Raw genomic sequence first — 20,125 nt, 5'->3', positions numbered from 1 at the left:
ATTTCTGTATTGCCATAGCCACACTGACCCAAAGAATAAAAGGTAATATACAATTTATACTGCCTGGTGAACGCCAGAAAACTGAAAAAAAAATTGAATAATATGGTGTACTGTATACCTTTGTTTCCCTTGTCGTGCACAGCAGAGGCGCACATAGAAATCATGGTGCCCCCTAGTAAAAGTCCTTATTGGGCCCCCCTTAATTACACTCCCCACAAGATATTCACTAAGGTAGGTGGGGTAACGTTAAAGAAAAGGCATACCTCCCATTTTTTAAAGCCACAGAAAAGTACATGTATTGCTGCACTTGTACAGTAATTTTGCCCCTGTTGAAGCCCCTAAATGTTCTCACCCACTTATGATACCCCATTCATTCATCGCCACCATGGAGAATGATGCCCCCCAAAATTACACCCTCACAAAATGACACCCCACAAGGTATTACCCACGCAGTACCCCCACACTTAAAATATGATGACTCCACAGTGACCACAGAAAGTATGATGCATCATAGTACACCCAACACAATGTGATGTTGCCATAGTGGCCCAAAACAATATGATTCCCCTCGGTGCCCCACCAGACTAAAAAAAAATATATAGTGACTCCCAATACAGTATGATGCTCCCACAAAGCTCCACACAGTATCATGGCCCGCACAAAAGCGCCGCACAGTATGATGGCTCCCACAAGCTCCACTCAGTATCATGGCCCCCACAAAGCTCCACTCAGTATCATGGCCCCCACAAAAGCTCTGCACAGTATGATGGCTCCCACAAGCTCCGCACAGTATGAGGACTCCCACAAAGCTCCACACAGTATCATGGCCCCCACAAAGCTCCACACGGTATCATGGCCCCCACAAAGCTCCACACGGTATCATGGCCCCCACAAAGCTCCACACAGTATCATGGCCCCCACAAAAGCTCTGCACAGTATGATGGCTCCCACAAGCTCCGCACAGTATGATGACTCCCACAAAGCTCCACACAGTATCATGGCCCGCACAGTATCATGGCCCCCACAATAGCTCCACTCAGTATCATGGCCCCCACAAAAGCTCTGCACAGTATGATGGCTCCCACAAGCTCCGCACAGTATGAGGACTCCCACAAAGCTCCACACAGTATCATGGCCCCCACAAAGCTCCACACGGTATCATGGCACCCACAAAGCTCCACACAGTATCATGGCCCCCACAAAAGCTCTGCACAGTATGATGGCTCCCACAAGCTCCGCACAGTATGATGACTCCCACAAAGCTCCACACAGTATCATGGCCCGCACAGTATCATGGCCCCCACAATAGCTCCGCACAGTATCATGGCCCCCACAATAGCTCCGCACAGTATCATGGCCCCCGCAAAAGCTCCGCACAGTATGATGGCTCCCACAAAAGCTCCACACAGTATGATGGCTCCCACAAACCCCCAAACAGTATGATGGCCCCCACAAAGCTCCACACAGTATGATGGCCCCCACAAAGCTCCACACCGTATGATGGCCCCCACAAAGCTCCACACCGTATGATGGCCCCGCAAAGCTCCACACCTATGATGGCCCCACAAACTCCCACACAGTATGATGGCCCCCAATGGAGAAAAAGTAGAGCAGATGTGCGCTGTGCGCTCCTGACCTCTACCTTGATGGCTGCAAAACAGCTGCAAATGACAATTAACAGTGTGGTGCACCTGACCTTTGCCGCCAATATGGAGATGCAAATAACACTGTGCAGCGAGAGACTCGGGAAGAATCATTGAAGAAGAGGCAGAGATGCCTTCTACTCCCTGAGTGCCACACTGCCCAGTTTTATCTTCTGCTCCATTGCGGCAGCAGAGGTCTGGAGTGCACTGCACACTGCTCGGCCTCTTCTTCTGTTAGGGAAAGGCTGCACTGAAAGTGGAGGCTTCATATCCTTCTCTGAATCTCTGAGTCTGCAGTCCAAAGATTAATTACAGGAAGTCGCCCACCTGCTCCTTTCATGGATGAGTGGGGACATGGTAGGGGCCCATTTTGTGGATGGGGGCCCTGGGAAAGTGCCCACTTCCCCACCCCCTGTCTCAATGCTGTCCATCTACTAGGCTTTCTCATCCCTTTAAAATGGATCTGTCACCAAATTTCACAATACAAACTACATACATTCAGCCTCATTTGCAGATCGATTCAAATGCAGATTTTTCAGTAAGGGAGGAAGGGACTGGACATATAAAGGTAAGGCTGGACTTGTCTTTGAAAGAGCTATATACACATGTAAAGTTTGGGGGATGAAATCCTACTGACAAATTCCCTTTAACCTTCACCTCTAGTTTCACAATGGACTTGGTAGACTCCATACTACAGGCTGTCACATGAAAACTGTTTCTACTTGCTGGTACTTATGAGGGTATGTTTTTACTTTGATCTTAATATTTACTTTAAACACTTCCCTTCTGTCCATGAAAAGTTGCAGGCACGCTTGATAACAATTTCACATGTAACAGATGTATCTGAAACAGATATTTGCATAAATGCCATTTTTATGCAACTTCAGGGTCATTTACTTTATAAAAGATATGCAATAGTAGCAGTGAATGAGGATCAAGACAGATGTGCAATTTCTTCCATATACTTTTGGGGTAAAGCTGGCCATAGACATAAGATAGTTGTTGGCCAAACAGTCATTCGGCTGACAGCGATCCTTGCAAACTCCTTGGCTCAACCAAGCATCCATGTTGTCACAACTCTGCTGTCGGATTACCCAGGGGCTCCTTCCCTGACCCTACCGCTACGGGCGCCCTAGCTATCCCTGTTAAAGGATTACTTCTGATGGTGAAGACGCCGGGGCTGCGTACCTTGCTGAACTCTTGTAATCAGCCCTATGTCTATCCCCCTCCCCTACCTAGGAAAGTGGGGAGTAATAGTGTATGTATATACACAAACCAGACTAATAAGGGAGGACGTATAGGGATAAATGAAAATACCAATCAAACAAATATGCACTCACAGACAGAGGAACGCTGGGGAGAAAATGAAGGAAAACCAAATAGAAGAGGATGGGGATTTGCACACAGCCTAAACACCAAGAAACAGTTACAGATCAACTCTCCAAACGCCTCTACCAACAACTGACTCATCACCAAGTAGTATGAAATTAACAGTGGCAATCCAGATTGCCAGAGGTGAGTACATATATATATTAAAGAGGGGAGTGGCCAACACTGAACAGCTGAGCTAAGATGAGAGATCCAAGCAGAAAAGCTTCAGAGATTCCAACCTGAACAGTTTAACCCCTGCACTGCTAACAGAAACCTGCACCGTTTAATATGAAGGACAAGTTCTTCTGATCAGTGCAGGAATATGAAATCAGACGCTGCGGTCTTCTGGCCCCTGTCTGTCACGATAAACCCACGACAAATGTGATCTCAAAGGGCAGAGGGGAGACAGCTACTGACAGAAAAGTCTTGCACAACGATAGCTGTCAGCCGAACACTTCTGAAATCAGACATATCGGGCCTTGATATTTCAACTGCCCTATAAAAATCAGATTGTCACCTAGTTTCATCAAAATTGGCAATTTTAGCTGATTTTCATCCAATTTATATAGGGCCTTAAGATTTTAGTAGGGAGCACCTGTGTGCTCTTGTTTGAGTTTAGATATAGTCTAGCCCAGAGGAAAATAAATGTATACATTAAACTATATACACCACTACTGTTCATCTTCATGGACAAGCAATACTCACTCAGTGGTTTCTGCCCATACAATGGTTAACTACCCTCGCGCTCCAGCTCCAGACCAGTGTCATTAGTGCTCAGTGTACTATAATGGTTTATAAAAGCAATGTTGAAATGTTTACTTTACTTTGCAAACAAGATCTAGTGTATTTGAGCACCTTGGGCTATGCTCACAGTGCAGACAGCAGCTGAGCTCCTTTACTCATTACGGCTTGTGTTCAAAATATTAATGTCCTAAAACATTTCTTGCCTGATCTTTAATTAATCTCACAATAATTCCCTTAAGTGGATATTTGTCTGTTGGACTTTGTGTCAAAGGATCTCTTTTTCACTGGAACAAATTATATATATTATAAAATATCTATTTGGAAAGATCTTGCTATTGTAGTCAAACACATGACATGATCTCAAATATGCAAATTGTCTCTTCAGGTTCCCAGAGGAGCATGCAGGCGTATAAGTCTTCTCACTCTGACATGCCAGGCCTGGAATGTCACTCTCCACAAGGAGAAACCTTTCCCCTTAGATCCATGATATCAAATAATGCATGAGAGATACAGAAAAACAAAAAACGGATACCAAACTGACTAGAAGCAAAATGACAGGGTTGTAGGAGATTAGGAAAATATAACTGTTTTCTACCAGGAACAGCGCCACTCTTTTCTACGGGCTGTATACGGTACTGCAGCTCTTCTCCATTCACTTGAGCTTGAAGTGCCATACCCTACATGGGACCATATGGACAACAGTAGCACTTTTTACAATGACCAACACTCTACTGCAGTGGTCAGCACCTTGTGTCACTTCAGCTATTTGAGAAACTACAACCTTCCTTGTAGCTGTACAGCATGCTGGGAGTTGTAGTTCCATATCAGGTGTAAGGCCAGTAGCTAATACCTGCTTTACAAGTTTCATGTTGCAGAAAAATGCAGATTTTATCTATCAGCTCTACTGTTCGCAGAATAGAGAAGAATGTGACCGGACCTGTCCATCAGCCTCATCCAATTGGAAAACAGCTTTCCCATGTTCAGTGCTTTTTAATTGGTGGAGGATGCTGATGACTGGTTGGGTCACATGCTCCTCCATCAGCTGTAATTTTGTGGAAGGGAGACCTATGCAGTCAGTGGGGACAGCTGTACTAACAAGGTAACAAGGGCAGAAGAAGAACCTGTAGTACTATATTATATATATATATAGTTGTATATTGTATATATACATATATATATATATATATACACACATATATATATATATATATATATATATATATATATATATATATATATATATATATATGCTTGTCGGCAGAGGGAAGCATGAAGTGCTTTAAAATTTCCTGGTAGACGGCTGCGGTGACTTTGGTCTTGATAAAACACAGTGGACCTCCACCAGCAGATGACATGGCTCCCCAAACCATCACTGATTGTGGAAACCTCAAGCAGCTTGGATTGTGGCCTCTCCACTCTTCCTCCAGACTCTGGGACCTTGATTTCCCAATGAAATGCAAACTTTACTTTTCATTAGTGTCAATGACTACCTTCTGGACATCTGTCATGTCAGTAGTCTTCCCCATGATTGTGGAGCCTACTGAAACAGACTAAGGGACCTTTTTAATGCTTAGGAAGCCTTTGCAGGTGTTTTTTGTTAATTATTTGATTTACTGAGATAATGATTTAATGACTTTTGTGTTTTCATTGGCGGTAAGCCATAATCATCCACATTAACAGACATAAACACTTGAAATAGATCACTCTGTTCACTTTTTGTATTGAAGAACTGAAATAAATTAACTTTTTGATGATATTCTAATTTAGTGAGATGCACTATATATATTAGTATGTGCCACAAAATCAGCAACACATTTGTTCTAACAATAATAAATCGGCCAACATGGTTTATCAGTGGTTTTCTTGGTAGAAGACAACCATAATAGTCTATGGGACTGTCCATATGTCATATCCGCAAAAAAACAAAACAAAAGCAAGACGTCTGTTTTTGATCTTAGTCATGGATTGAATTGACCAATTTAAGTCTATGGGACCATAAACAATGCAGACAGAACACGGATGGCATCTTGGTGCTGTGAGGTTTTCACTGTTTGCTACAAACTTGAGAAATCTTTTTTTTTGCATATGAGAAAAACTGATGAAAAATCAATGATATAAACAATGATGAAAATCTGATCCAGAACACTGATGGAAATCGGGCCTCTGCATAATAATATATTCTGTACAGCAGCACCCATGACGAGATCAGAGGAGGCAACAACTATGGCTATGATCACATGACACATCTCGGCCCATCAGGAGAGCTTTCGTAATTAGCATACAACACCACAACATACACCACACTAGGAAGTAAGGCAGAAAGGGAAAGCCAAAGCCGGTGGCCAAAATGAATTAAAACCTTGCATGTATCCAATGCAATGCAACAAATAGCAGATATAGACGTCTCTTCCGCGTTTTAGGCGCAACTGGCCCCTAATCAGAAGGAAAGTCAGATACCAACAGCGCCTCATGGACCCTGTCGACTTATGAAGTATTCACGCTAAGTTGTTTGGCATAGATTTTGGTGCAGAGCCTCTTCAAAATCCACATCAAAAGTTTGCAAGTTTGCATTTTTTTATGTGTTTTTTAAACTTTGTAGTTTTGTCTTCGGGAGGACACAAGGACACAGGGTCAGATCTATTAGATGATGATACCAATGGCGCCTGGTGCACCCAACTGACTTTAAATGAGGTCCATCAGGTTCCGTTGAGTTGCTTGGATCCACTTTAATTAGGGATTTTCATCAGCAGCCAATAATCATCAGCAGCATCCAATATCTATTATAATTGGAATCTTTCCTTTTACATAATAGAGCTTCAAGGAACGTTAACTTCACCATCATTATCCTGAAATATAGGCTATAGCTAAACTTGTTCCCAATACCCCGGGACATTCATTCATTCCAACACAACTTTTTTCTCTACCAACATAAATATCACGTGTCTAAAGGCTCATTCAGATGAGCGCTATCTGTGGTTTTACCAATTTTTACCTTGGATTGAGTGGTCCTAGGAAAAAAAAAAAAAGAAATCGCAGCATGCACCAGTTGCATCCAATTATCAGATGGCACTCAGCCATTCATGTCTATGGATCCGTGGGAAAAATCGGACTTCACTTGGATGACATCTGAATGCAGTCCGATTACCAATGGAGAATTTTTTTTTATTTATTTTTTTTTACACATCTGAGAAAATCGGATCCCACTCTGATCAAACTCCAATCAGAGTGTGATTATAATAACCGATTTTCTCGGAATAAACGGTGGTGTGACCCCAACTTAATACACACACATATGACAGTCCTACAAAACGCTGATCTATTATCCATTAAAGGGAAGGTGCCACGTTTTTTCAATTCCTTCACCCTTACCAGCGGAGTTGCACCTCAGGTTACCAGCAGCACATTCCAGCAGTGACACAGGACTAGAACCTTTATCTGTACTTTCACTGTAATTGTTTTTTCCATTGCGAGCGAACAGGTAAAGCAAAGTTCAGGGCACTAGCTTCTCTCCCTGCCTTATTATACAACCAGCTATTACCCTGTACAGAGACTGGTAATTAAAGCAATCTCCATCTTTCCATTCTGGTTTACAGGGGTAAGTCAAAGCCACAGTTTCCATTCAGGAAGCCGCTGATGGACTCTGTTTAACTGGCCAAAAAACATCTAAAAATACCCAGCACATACATGTCTACTTATAAAGAATGGATCATCTTTCCGCCTCTCCCAATTTATTTTAAGAGCTTCTTTCAGCATATTTTACGGCCACCGGGAAGGTCAATGCCTGTGAAGTACGGTATAGAAATCTTACTTGTTAGAAGAAGAGCCATCTGAGCGGAGTTACAAGATGTTCCTTTTTTTTTTCCTGCAGAAATTCCTTGTAGTCCTTAAGCGGTGAATTAAATTTAATCCAAAACAGTGCAGGAAAGAAACTAATTCCACAGGGTCATGTTAACTTCTCCATGTGACAAGTGACATGTTCCAGACATTTCAGCCGAAATAATCCACAAAGACCAAAGTCCCTTTAAATTTCGCTTTACAATATAGAGTGACACAAACAACTCCCCCACCAGGAAAACAGACAGCCAGCAATCATCCACAGTGTGGCATATGATCTTCCCTGCACACATCCATTGAAAAGTGCTCCTGATTGGATACCAAAACTTCTTGCAGGCAGTGAATGGTAAATAATGATCCCTGCAAGTATTTGTATGTAAATAGGTATCTGCTAGGGGGTGTGGACTTTTTTTTTTCTCGTAATCTGAGCCTTAAAGGTACAGTCCCCTTTCTGCCGCTGCAGGCACTAGTCAGGGACATCTGTAACGCAGTAGTTCAGGGAGTTTGTAGTGCTAATAATCTGCAACCATAATATTTAGACTGCAAAGTATACAACGTTACCAGATGTTTTTCTTGCAACAGTTACATTTAAGGCTATGTTCACACATCATGGTCTTTTCTGTGTTCATTTTCTGCAGCAAAACCTGATCTCTTGCCAAGGAGGTTGTTCAGGATTTTTGTTGTTTTTTTCTTGCCTTTTTTTTGGTGCGTTTTTTCAGCATTTTTTTTTCACTTTCCTTTTGTCTGTTATGAATGTACATAACATACATATTCAGTGAAAAACAAAAAATCTCATTCTGGTTTAGGCACAAAAAACGCTGAAAAAATGTTGAAAACTTGACACCTGCGTTTTTTCAGCGTTTTTTTTTCACCACCCATTACTTCCAATGGGTGAAAAAACACTGAAAAAATGTTGATAAAACACTGAAAGAAGTGACGTGCTCTATTTTGCAAAAAAAACACGTAAGGCACAAAATCCTGAACAAAAAAAAACATGATGTGTGCATGAGACTTTGCTGGTACTGCAAAACGCAGATGAAAATTTGCATCAAAAAACGCATCAAAAACCATGATGTGTGAACATAGCCTAACTAGAAATACCTATAAAGATTCGTTTGGGTTATGAGATTGTCAGAAAATATGAAAAATGATCTAATACGTATCCATTGGCAGTTGTCAGGTCCTGCTGGAAGTTTCAAAAGTTAAAGAATGGAGAATACTGTGTTAGCGTAAGTTCACATAGGACGGAGATAGCAGTGGTAGAGTGCCGCCTGCACTCAGGGCAAGGCAAGTATTGTGCCCCCTAACTCAGTAATAATATCCCCCAAAGTGTCCCCTTAAAACAAATAATGTCCTAGTCGGAGCACCCTCACGGCACGCATGGCACTCTTGTGGACATTGGAAGCATATGACCAAAACGCCACTGTATGTGCACTGCCCCAGACCTTTAGTGCTAGGACACCACTGAAACTTTTTCTTTTTTCTTCTTATGAAATTTTGTACCCCTAAGAATTTAGTGCCACGAGCAGCCGCCTCTGTGGCTTCCCCTATGCTGCACCACTGGGAGATGGTGTTGATTTTTCCATGCAGTTTTGAACTCAAGATGCAATACGATAGAAGGCAAGTGAATAAAAGTTTAACAACTCCCATAAACAAGCTGAGAATTTTTTTTTTTTTTTAAATCTGCCGAATTTTCATCTATGTTACGGAAGGAGCAAACATTTTTTTGCAGTTTTATCTAATTTCGATTGGGTATAAATCTGCAAACAAATCTTATTTTAGGGGCAAATCCTCCGGGTTCCTTCAAAATAAAAAGGATAACAATCAAATGCTAAAAAAAAAAAAAAAAAAAAAAAAAAAAAAAAAAAAAAAATCAAATTAAAATTACTGATCAAAATCAAACTCTTTTTCTCGCACACAAAAATATAGAGGGCTTATTTGTAGTACTGTAAAAAAAAATAAATAAAATAACAGTCTATTAAAATCTCTGAAATATAAAAGGACGCCAGATGCGATTGATTTGTTGTAATTTTTTTGGTCTCACAGGTCTCACAATACCTAAAGGTAAATAATCTAAAAAATTCTATGGTGAACGTCTCTGGAGTGGTGCGAGCGTTAAAATGAAGCAGCAGGCTAACTGTATTACTTCGTCCATTGATTATTTGTCTTAGTGGGGGAGGGGTGCTTTTTATAGAAATTGTTCCCAAAAATGTTATTTGAACTATTTTTAATCTAGAGTGCATTATTATGATCTCAGATGTAAAAAAAAACCCTACATGGAGTGTTCCTATTGTTTCCTAGTGAATAACACGTGTTACAGAGCGCACAGACTTTTATCCTAATTAAAATCAATAGGGAATGCTGGTTACAAAACCGCAGCGGGGCTTAAATTGTGCAGATTTATGTATACAAGTTTATTGGAGGAAAATCATTAACCATCTGTGTACTGTCTGTTTTTCACAGAATAACTGCTTGGGAAAACTCCATCTGATTTTTTTTTTGCGCACAAGAAAGATGAATGACACATGAATGGTAAAAAGTGGACACAAGGATCCCAAACAGATGAAAATCGTATCACACCGGTTAAATAAAGTCCCTTTTTGTTCTGAAAGCAAAACAGACATGGACGTGTGAAAAGTTTATGTATACTACGATATAGATTCATAAGCCATTTACTGCGCCTTTGTATGCCTTCAATTATATACCGAGGCATGTGGATTTTTTATTCTGTTGGATTTCATAGGAATCAAAAAAATTTGTGGCTTCCTCTATCAGACTCTCTATGTATAGAAATGATCAGGCCAGTCCCATCCGCGATTTGCAGATCCGTGGGCTCAGATCTGTATCGTGAACGGGTTCACGAGCTGCCTACCATTTAAACAAGCGCCGCCTCATCCGTAAAAACAAACAAGATTAGTGCATGTTGTGATTTATTTCAAGGACTTTAAAGGGGTAGTCTCATATTTCAGTCCCACCATTACTGAGAAATCAGCATTTGAAATGATATGAAAATGAGTCGGAAGATATTTTGTAGATCTGACAGATCATTTGCCTGAAGTCACACAGCATGGAGGCTGTCAGTCAAGCAGGAGGAGGCGGCACTCGGTGGGGAATAGAGCTGGAGTGACAGAGGTTTCAGATCGACAAATAGTTCTTCAGCCTCATTTACATATTAATTCAAACGCTGATTTGTCAGTAACGGAGGATCGGACCGGCCATGTAAAGGTATTGCTGGACTGGTCTTTGAAAGAGCTACATATCAATAGCATAGGGGGCGAAATCCTGCTGACAGATTCCCTTTAAGGATCCGGCATGTCTGATTCTAGACTTCCGATCTTTTTGTTCTCTAGGAGATAGAGAACATAGGAGCACTTGGTCAAACGAGAGATGTATGGGAGAGTGGGCCGTAGTTCGGCTGACAATCATCAATTACATGCATGGTCCATGATGCAAGAATAGGGAGAAAGATACTGAAAGGGAGAAGATATAGATTAGAAGATACAGATTAGATATTAGAAAAAACTTTTTGAGAGCGAGGGTGATCAATGAGTGGAACAGGCGAGAGGTGGTGAGTTCTCCTTCAATGGAAGTCTTCAAACAGAGGCTGGACAGACATCTGTCTGAGATGGTTTAGTGAATCCGAAATTGAGGAGGGGGTTGGAGACGATGACCCAGGAGGTCCCCTCCAACTCTAACATTCTATGATTCTATGATAGTGTGTCTATGATGTGTGTCAACCGTGTGACGCATCAGGATCACACGGACCGGCGCTGGGAATCAACGCTACAGTTCGCCCTGTTCCCAAGCGCCGGGTGCTGAACACTGCCCTCATCATGGTTCCCTGCCGGCGCTGTGATCAGCACCAGCAGAAACAATGATGAGGGTAGTAGTGTCTGCTCCCACAGTGTTCCTGTGTAAAAATAAGAATAAAATAATAAAATCCATATACTCACCTGTCCGGAGATGTCCCCTGCTGTAATCCTCTGACCGCTGATGCTGGGGAGCCAGGGAGAATGAGCTGCTCTAGCGAGCAAGCCCCGGTGCTAAGATAAGGACTGGTGTCCTGTCACTCACTGAGAGCAGCTCCAGAACAGCTCATTCTCCCTGGCTCCTTGGCGTCAGGGGTCAGAGGATTACAGCGGGGGACACTTACGTTAGTATAAGGATTTTATTATTTTATTCTTATTTTTACACAGGGACACTGCGGGAGCAGAATACTACTACCCTCATCATTGTCCCTGCTGGTGCTGATTGCAGAGCCGGCGGGAAGCATGATGAGGACAGCATTCAGCACCTGGGGCTTGGGAACAGAGCTAACTGTAGCGCTGATTCCCAGGCTCCGGTACATGTCACATGGATGTCATCCACAAAATGGACCATGCATCCACAAAAAAACGGACATGTCAGCGTGTGAAAGCACACGGACACACGGTCCAAGGAAACACACCGACATGTGCACAGACCCATTTGAATGGGTCTGCGTGTGTCAGTGTCTCCAGTATGTGTGGAAACTGTCACCATTTAGCTTAGGCCACGTTCACAGGTTCAATATTTGGTGAGTTTTTTACCTCAGTATTTGTAAGCCAAAATCAGGTGTGGAACAATCAGAGTATAATAAAAACACGTCACCACTTCTGCATTTTTTTACCCACTCCTAGTTTTGCTTACAAATACTGAGGTAAAAAAACGGCCTAAATACTCAATTTGTGCACATGGCCTAAGGCTATATTCCCATGATGAGCTTTTGGTGAGTTTTTGATGTTGTCGATTTTCAGCACCATTTCTGCACCCATTAAAGAGGTTGTTCACTACTATATATAATACCCCCATCGATTTAAAGAGTGGAAAGAAATGTGGAAAGAAGCGTGCGGTGGATGCTGGGCTGTGACATGCAGTGAAGCTCCGCCCACAGCCCATCAATCAGGGGGAGCGCGTCACTGGGTCACGCCCGGCTGCAGCCGGAACTTGATGTGACATCAGTGGATGTCAGCGCAGGCTGCAGCCGGGGGTCACATGATGCCTAGTGAGCGGCCAGTGATAGCGCCGCTCACAGGCAAGAATGACAACACAAGGTAATTACAAAAACACTTCTTTCCGCTGTTTAAATCAATGGGGGCATTATGTATATTAGTGCACAACCTCTTTAAGTAAAATATAAGTAAAATCGGTTACTTGCATTCTCTTGAAAATACACAACGTAAAAAACTTACCAAAAACTCATTGTGGGAACGGGCCTAAGACTAGGTTTCCATGATGAGTATTTGGTGAGGTTTTTTTTTTTTAATGTGTCCAATGCAATTCTATTGGGAAAATCCACATATTAAACTCAACGTACTCACAAGAGAAATTGACTTGTGGGTTTCTAAAAACTCACCACAGGTCATTTTACGCAGCATAAAATAAAAGCGCAGTAGGCGTGAGATTTCTATAAATCCCATCCACTCTGATGGAACTGTAAGACGCCAAATCACCAATAACTCATCGTGGCAACCTAACCTTAACGTGGATAATTGTCTGGGGTATCTTTCTTTCCCTGGAGCTCTTTGCATCCCATAGTTCTGCTCCCAGCCGTGTTTCCTGTTCTCATACTGTGCTTTTCTTTCTCTGTCCCCCATGTGCATTACTCCCATATTACTTTCTTTGTCACTCCTCAAAGCACTTTGTATATGGAACGGGATAAAAAACAAAAGAGGCCAGAGCACTGAGACACGTGTTAATTACACTAGATTGAGACACACTTTCCCATGAATAATGTCACATGAGGGGATGGTGGTAAGTGAGGACACAGAAGTAGACTAATCCGGCGCACAGAGTGGGCAATCCTTGCACTAATCTGAGACTACGGCATTAAGATTCATTCACGCATTTAACGTTGAGTTTATTCCCAAAAAAATACCCCCAAAAAGCAATATTTTTATAAGTACTTATTTCTCATCCTTTCTACCCCATTGTTATTTATTTTATGTTTGCTCTTCTACAAATCATGTCATTCATTCATCATTTAGTTCACACATGTCAAACTCTGGCCCTCAGGGTGATTATATTTGGCCCACAACACCAGGGACTGTGGGGCCCATTATACTGTATGGAGGACTATGTGGGCCCATTATACTGTATGGAGGACTATGTGGGCCCATTATTCTGTATGGAGGACTATGTGGGGCCCATTATTCTGTATGGAGGACTATGTGGGGCTCATTATTCTGTATGGAGGACTATGTGGGGCCCATTATACTGTATGGAAGACTATGTGGGGCTCATTATACTGTATGGAGGACTATGTGGGGCCCATTATACTGTATGGAAGACTATGTGGGGCTCATTATACTGTATGGAGGACTATGTGGGGCCCATTATTCTGTATGGAGGACAATGTGGGGCCCATTATTCTGTATGGAGGACAATGTGGGGCCCATTATTCTGTATGGAGGACTATGTGAGGCTCATTATTCTATATGGAGGACAATGTGGGGCTCATTATTCTGTATGGAGGACTATGTGGGGCCCATTATTCTATATAGAGGACTATGTGGGGCCCATTATTCTATATGGAGGACTATGTGAGGCTCATTATTCTATATGGAGGACAATGTGGGGCCCATTATTCTATATGGAGGACAATGTGGGGCCCATTATTCTGTATGGAGGACTATGTGGGGCTCATTATTCTATATGGAGGACTATGTGGGGCTCATTATTCTGTATGGAGGACTATGTGGGGCCCATTATTCTATATGGAGGACTATGTGAGGCTCATTATTCTATATGGAGGACAATGTGGGGCCCATTATTCTGTATGGAGGACTATGTGGGGCTCATTATTCTATATGGAGGACTATGTGGGGCTCATTATTCTGTATGGAGGACTATGTGGGGCCCATTATTCTATATAGAGGACTATGTGGGGCCCATTATTCTGTATGAAGGACTATATGGGGGCCGTTATTCAGTATGGAGGACTATGTGGGGCCATTATTCTGTATGGAGGACTATGTGAGGCCCATTATACTGTATGGAGGACTATGTGGGCCCATTATTCTGTATGGAAGACAATGTGGGGCCCATTATTCTGTATGGAGGACTATGTGGGGCTCATTATTCTATATGGAGGACTATGTGGGGCTCATTATTCTGTATGGAGGACTATGTGGGGCCCATTATTCTATAAAGAGGACTATGTGGGGCCCATTATTCTGTATGAAGGACTATATGGGGGCCGTTATTCAGTATGGAGGACTATGTGGGGCCATTATTCTGTATGGAGGACTATGTGAGGCCCATTATACTGTATGGAGGACTATGTGGGGCCATTATTCTGTATGGAGGACTATGTGAGGCCCATTATACTGTATGGAGGACTATGTGAGGCCCATTATTCTGTATGGAGGACTACATGCGGCCCATTATTCTGTATGGAGGACTATGTGGGCCCATTATTCTGTATAGAGGACTATGTGGGGCCCATTATTCTGTATGAAGGACTATATGGGGGCCATTATTCTGTATGGAGGACTATGTGGGGCCCATTATTCTGTATGGAGAACTATGTGGGGCCATTATTCTATATGGAGGACTATGTGAGGCTCATTATTCTATATGGAGGACTATGTGAGGCTCATTATTCTGTATGGAGGACTATGTGGGGCTCATTATTCTATATGGAGGACTATGTGAGGCTCATTATTCTGTATGGAGGACTATGTGGGGCCCATTATTCTATATAGAGGACTATGTGGGGCCCATTATTCTGTATGAAGGACTATATGGGGGCCATTATTCAGTATGGAGGACTATGTGGGGCCATTATTCTGTATGGAGGACTATGTGGGGCCCATTATTCTGTATGGAGGACTATGTGGGGCCATTATTCTGTATGGAGGACTATGTGGGGCCCATTATTCTGTATGGAGGACTATGTGGGGCTCATTATTCTGTATGGAGGACTATATGGGGGCAATTATTCAGTATGGAGGACTATGTGGGGCCATTATTCTGTATGGAGAACTATGTGGGGCCCATTATTCTGTATGGAGGACTATGTGGGGCTCATTATTCTGTATGGAGGACTATGCGTGGCCCATTATTCTATATGGAGGACTATGTGGGGCCTATTATTCTGTATGGGAGACTATGTGGGGCTCATTATACTGTATGGAGGACTATGTGGGCCCATTATACTATATGGAGGACTATGTGGGCCCATTATACTGTATGGAGGACTATGTGGGCCCATTATACTGTATGGAGGACTATGTGGGGCCCATTATTCTGTATAGAGGACTATGTGGGGCCCATTATACTGTACGGAGGACTATGTGGGCCCATTATACTGTATGGAGGATTATGTGGGGCCCAATATTCTGTATGGAGGACTATGTGGTGCCCATTATTCTGTATGGAGGACTATGTGGGGCCATTATTCTGTATGGAGGATTATGTGGGGCCCAATATTCGTGTGGAGGACTATGAGGTGGTCATTATTTCGTATGGAGGACTATGAGGTGGCCATTATTCTGTATGGAGGACTATGTGGGTCCCATTCTTCTGTATGGAGGACTATGTGGGGCTCATTATTCTGTATGGAGGACTATGTGGGCCCATTATTCTGTATGGAGGACTATGTGGGCCCATTATACTGTATGGAGGATTATGTGGGGCCCAATATTCTGTATGGAGGACTATGTGGTGCCCATTATTCTGTATGGAGGACTATGTGGGGCCATTATTCTGTATGGAGGATTATGTGGGGCCCAATATTCGTGTGGAGGACTATGAGGTGGTCATTATTTCGTATGGAGGACTATGAGGTGGCCATTATTCTGTATGGAGGACTATGTGGGTCCCATTCTTCTGTATGGAGGACTATGTGGGGGCCATTATTCTGTATGGAGGACTATGTGGGCCCATTATTCTGTATGGTGGACTATGTGGGCCCATTATTCTGTATGGAGGACTATGTAGGCCCCATTATTCTGTATGGAGGACTATGTGGGCCCATTATTCTGTATGGAGGACTATGTGGGCCCATTATTCTGCATGGAGGACTATGAGGTGGCCATTATTCTGTATGGAGGACTTTATTCTAAGATCTAGTAATTAAAATGTACTTTGTTCATGGCACAATCCCTTTAAGTTTGTTTCCATATGAAAAGTTTCAGCATTATATTTGATAATAAGTAAAAACTTATTCAATTGTTGACATTCTTTAATAAATATCAAAGGTTGGCCTGCGACTTTGTCATAGTTACATAGTTGTCCAAGCTTTTAGTTTTGTCCCTCTGTTTATTTGAGTTTGACATCCCTGATTAAGCTCAAAGATTTCTCTTAGTATCACGTTATTCGTAATGTGCAAAGAAAAAACAAAAAAACTAATATTGCAACACACTTTAATACAAGCATTTTTATAAACAACAACATAAAATACATGTGGAGGTTCATGGAAGAAAAAGTACCAGAAATGAGCTTGCCACATTTGTAAATTGTTCTAAAGGCACAAAAAAGGATCGCGCATGGTAAATTTAATATGCCCTATCCTTTGTTCCTACAGTACATAAGACATCGCCAGAGATCTCTGGCAAAGTCATACTCCTTTCTCTCCATTGCCAAGCAAGATACTAAACAATGTAAAAGTCAGTCCAGGACACCAACCATCTGCAGCAGCAAAATATTTTAATCCATATGAAGGATTAATTAATATTGTCTCTCATTGCTCCAAATGGCATGTCCTGGATTGACTTTTCTTTTGTTGTTAATACCAGATTTTAGCCTCATTGCATAAGCTAAGGCCCATTTAGACGAGATGATAATTAGTGACACTAAGAACGATCACTCCATCCTGATTATTAGTCCATGTAAACATGCTGGCAATTACCCGACGAATGAGCAAAACGCATAAAAATCATTGATGTCAGCAGCTGATCGCCCTGTGTAACCAGGGAATGTGCTGCCGTCAACATGATGCTGTTTTGGGACAGAATGATTGTATTAAAGCAGATCTGTCACCAGATTACGCAATACAAACCATACTCATTATAAAATACATCTCTCAAACCTGATGGGGCTGGTATATGTACTTTGATAATCCATGTCAGCATGGCTGTATAATCCTGACATTAAAAGGAGTCCAAGTGTACTAACCCAGTCTAACTGACAGCTGCAGCTTGTACTGAGCAGTGTGAGATCTAAGCAGCAGGGAGGAGGAACACTGAGGAATTGTCAATCGGGCTAGCTGGGCGGATATTGAGTTTAATTATTCACACAAGATCATATAGCCATTCTGACATGGATAGATACAGCATTATTATCAGATCTAAGAGACTAACTGATGTATTTAGTCATACTGCATATGCAACTTCGGAAATGTGAAATCTGGTGACACATCTGCTTTAACATTCGTTCTGTTCCCATCAGTTTTTTGTTGGCCAATATAAAGAAGTGCTGATGGAATCATGTATATAGTTGATGAGCGCTGGGTAGCTAATATCTGACTGACATATATTCACAGTTTAGGTAAGGTGCCTTGAAGTGTCATTAAGACATTAATTTCACTCTTAACTTAAAATATGTACTTGGGATAATGTCACATACTTGAATAGCTGTAAAGGCCCCCCATAAACTTTAGATCAGACCTGGGCAAAATGCAGCCTGCGGGCCACATGTGGCTCTTTGGGTGACCACCAGACCAGGACAGCCAAAGAGCTTATGGCATCCCGAATCACGCAGCTGTTCCTGCCCAGAGTCTGACTTTCATCGTTATCTGCATCCTAAGGACTTCATGCTGTGATCTAAAGGGCACGTGAAGGAGCATTATGCTGTGCCATAGGCGGCATGTGTGGGCACCTCATTCTGCGTTGGGGGCTCTGTCTGGATGTTGTACGACATAAGGGGGCTGTGTGAGGATATCAAACTGCGTGGAGGGAGGTGAGGCTCCGTGGAGAAATACCTTGTGAGGTACATCATACTGTGTGGGGACATCCAGTGTGGGGGGCTCTGCGGGGACATCTAATGTGTGGGGACATTCAGAGTGGGGTCCTTTGTTGGGACATCATACTGTGTGGGAGGCTTTGTGGTGACATCATACTGCATGGGATGCTGTGTGAGGAACTCATGCGGTATGAGAGGGTTTGTGGGGACATTATATTGTGAGGGGGGGCTTTTTGGGACATCATATTATGTGTGGTGCTGTGTGGGGACATAATACTGTACAAATGGGCTATGTGGGAACATCATTGTGCATAGGGAGCCATGTGGAGATATAATACTATGTAAGGGGGCTTTGTGGGGACATACTGTGTAGGGGGGCTGTGTGTGGATATCATACTGTGTGGGGCGCTCTAAAGAGACATCATAGGGAAAGTCATGCAGTGTGAGGGGGTTTGTGGGGACATTATGCTATGAGGGGGGACATCATTCTGGGTGGGAGCCATGTGGAGATATAATACTATGTAAGCTGTGTGGGGACATCATACTGTGTAAGGGGCTTTGTGGGGACATACTGTGTAGGGGGGCTATGTGGGGACATCATACTGTGTGGGGAAATCATACAGCATGGGGGGCTTTGTGGGGACATACTGTGTAGGGGGGCTGTGTGTGGATATGATACTGTGTGGGGCGCTCTAAAGAGACATCATAGGGAAAGTTATGCAGTGTGAGGGGGTTTGTGGGGACACTATGCTATGAGGGGGGCTTTTTGGGACATCATATGTGGGGAGCTGTATGGGAACATAATACTGTGCAAGTGGGCTGTGTGAGGACATCATTCTGGGTGAGAGCCATGTGGAGATATAATACTATGTAAGCTGTGTGGGGACATCATAGTGTGTAAGGGGCTTTGTGGGGACATACTGTGTAGGGGGGCTATGTGGGGACATCATACTGTGCGGGGAAATCATACAGCATGGGGGGCTTTGTGGGGATATCATACTGTGAGGGTACATTATACAGTGTGAGAGGCTTTGTGAGAACATCATACTATGTGGGGAGATGTGTGGGGTCATCATAATGTGTGTGGGGACTGTGGAGGGGCACCATATTGTGTTGTGAGCTGTTGATCAAGTTACAAAGACTGAATAACAGGAACAGAATAATTTGCTGCTTTCATAAACTTTATAAAAAGTAGTAAATTCAATGTGTTTTATTAACTGCTAGAGCGAAGAACACGTTAAATGTATTTGTGGCGCCCCTGAGGGTTCAGTCGCCACAGAGGTACTGCACCTTACCCAGAGGTGTGGTGTCTCCTTCTCTCAGGTAAGGAGGGAGTGCTGCCCAGAACCCCAACACCTGCATTCAACACTACACTACTCCAGGCCAGCTAGAAGGGAAAGACGCAATGAATGTTTCTGCTGAGCCCTGTCCCTGGCTGGAGTGGGGGGAACCAAAGGTAGGGGGAACCAGTAGTGGGTGTGGGTGGAGGAAGTAGTTGGGGGGAGCACTTTGGTAGGAGTATAAAATAGGGAAGCCATCTTAGGGTGGCAGATCAGATCAGAACAGAAGTCGAGTCAGTGGGAGGACAGTTCAGAAGAACAGTTCGGGAG

The 20,125-nt window shown here is 42.9% G+C and overlaps 1 protein-coding gene across 35 annotated transcripts in view; it reads right to left on the bottom strand.

The window, feature by feature from the left end:
• Nucleotides 1–20,125, bottom strand: part of ANK3 (ankyrin 3) — a 762,832-nt gene that overhangs the window by 94,640 nt on the left and 648,067 nt on the right. The window contains exon 1 of one of the 35 annotated variants that reach the window (XM_073685451.1): nucleotides 7,567–7,973. The exons of 33 other annotated variants lie outside the window; for them this stretch is intronic. In XM_073685451.1, the coding sequence (XP_073541552.1) occupies nucleotides 7,567–7,585 (19 nt within the window). In that variant the 5' untranslated portion in view covers nucleotides 7,586–7,973. Of the gene's footprint in view, nucleotides 1–3,719; nucleotides 3,811–7,566; nucleotides 7,974–20,125 lie in introns of those variants that run through there. One more of the 35 variants, XM_073685452.1, reaches the window with a different exon arrangement.

The sequence above is a fragment of the Phyllobates terribilis genome, unplaced genomic scaffold (assembly GCF_046119375.1).
Source record: "Phyllobates terribilis strain yellow unplaced genomic scaffold, ASM4611937v1 Scaffold_5__5_contigs__length_657084704, whole genome shotgun sequence".
Taxonomy (NCBI): domain Eukaryota; kingdom Metazoa; phylum Chordata; class Amphibia; order Anura; family Dendrobatidae; genus Phyllobates; species Phyllobates terribilis.
Note: the sequence above shows the minus strand (reverse complement) of the source record. Positions and strands in the feature narration are given on the sequence as shown.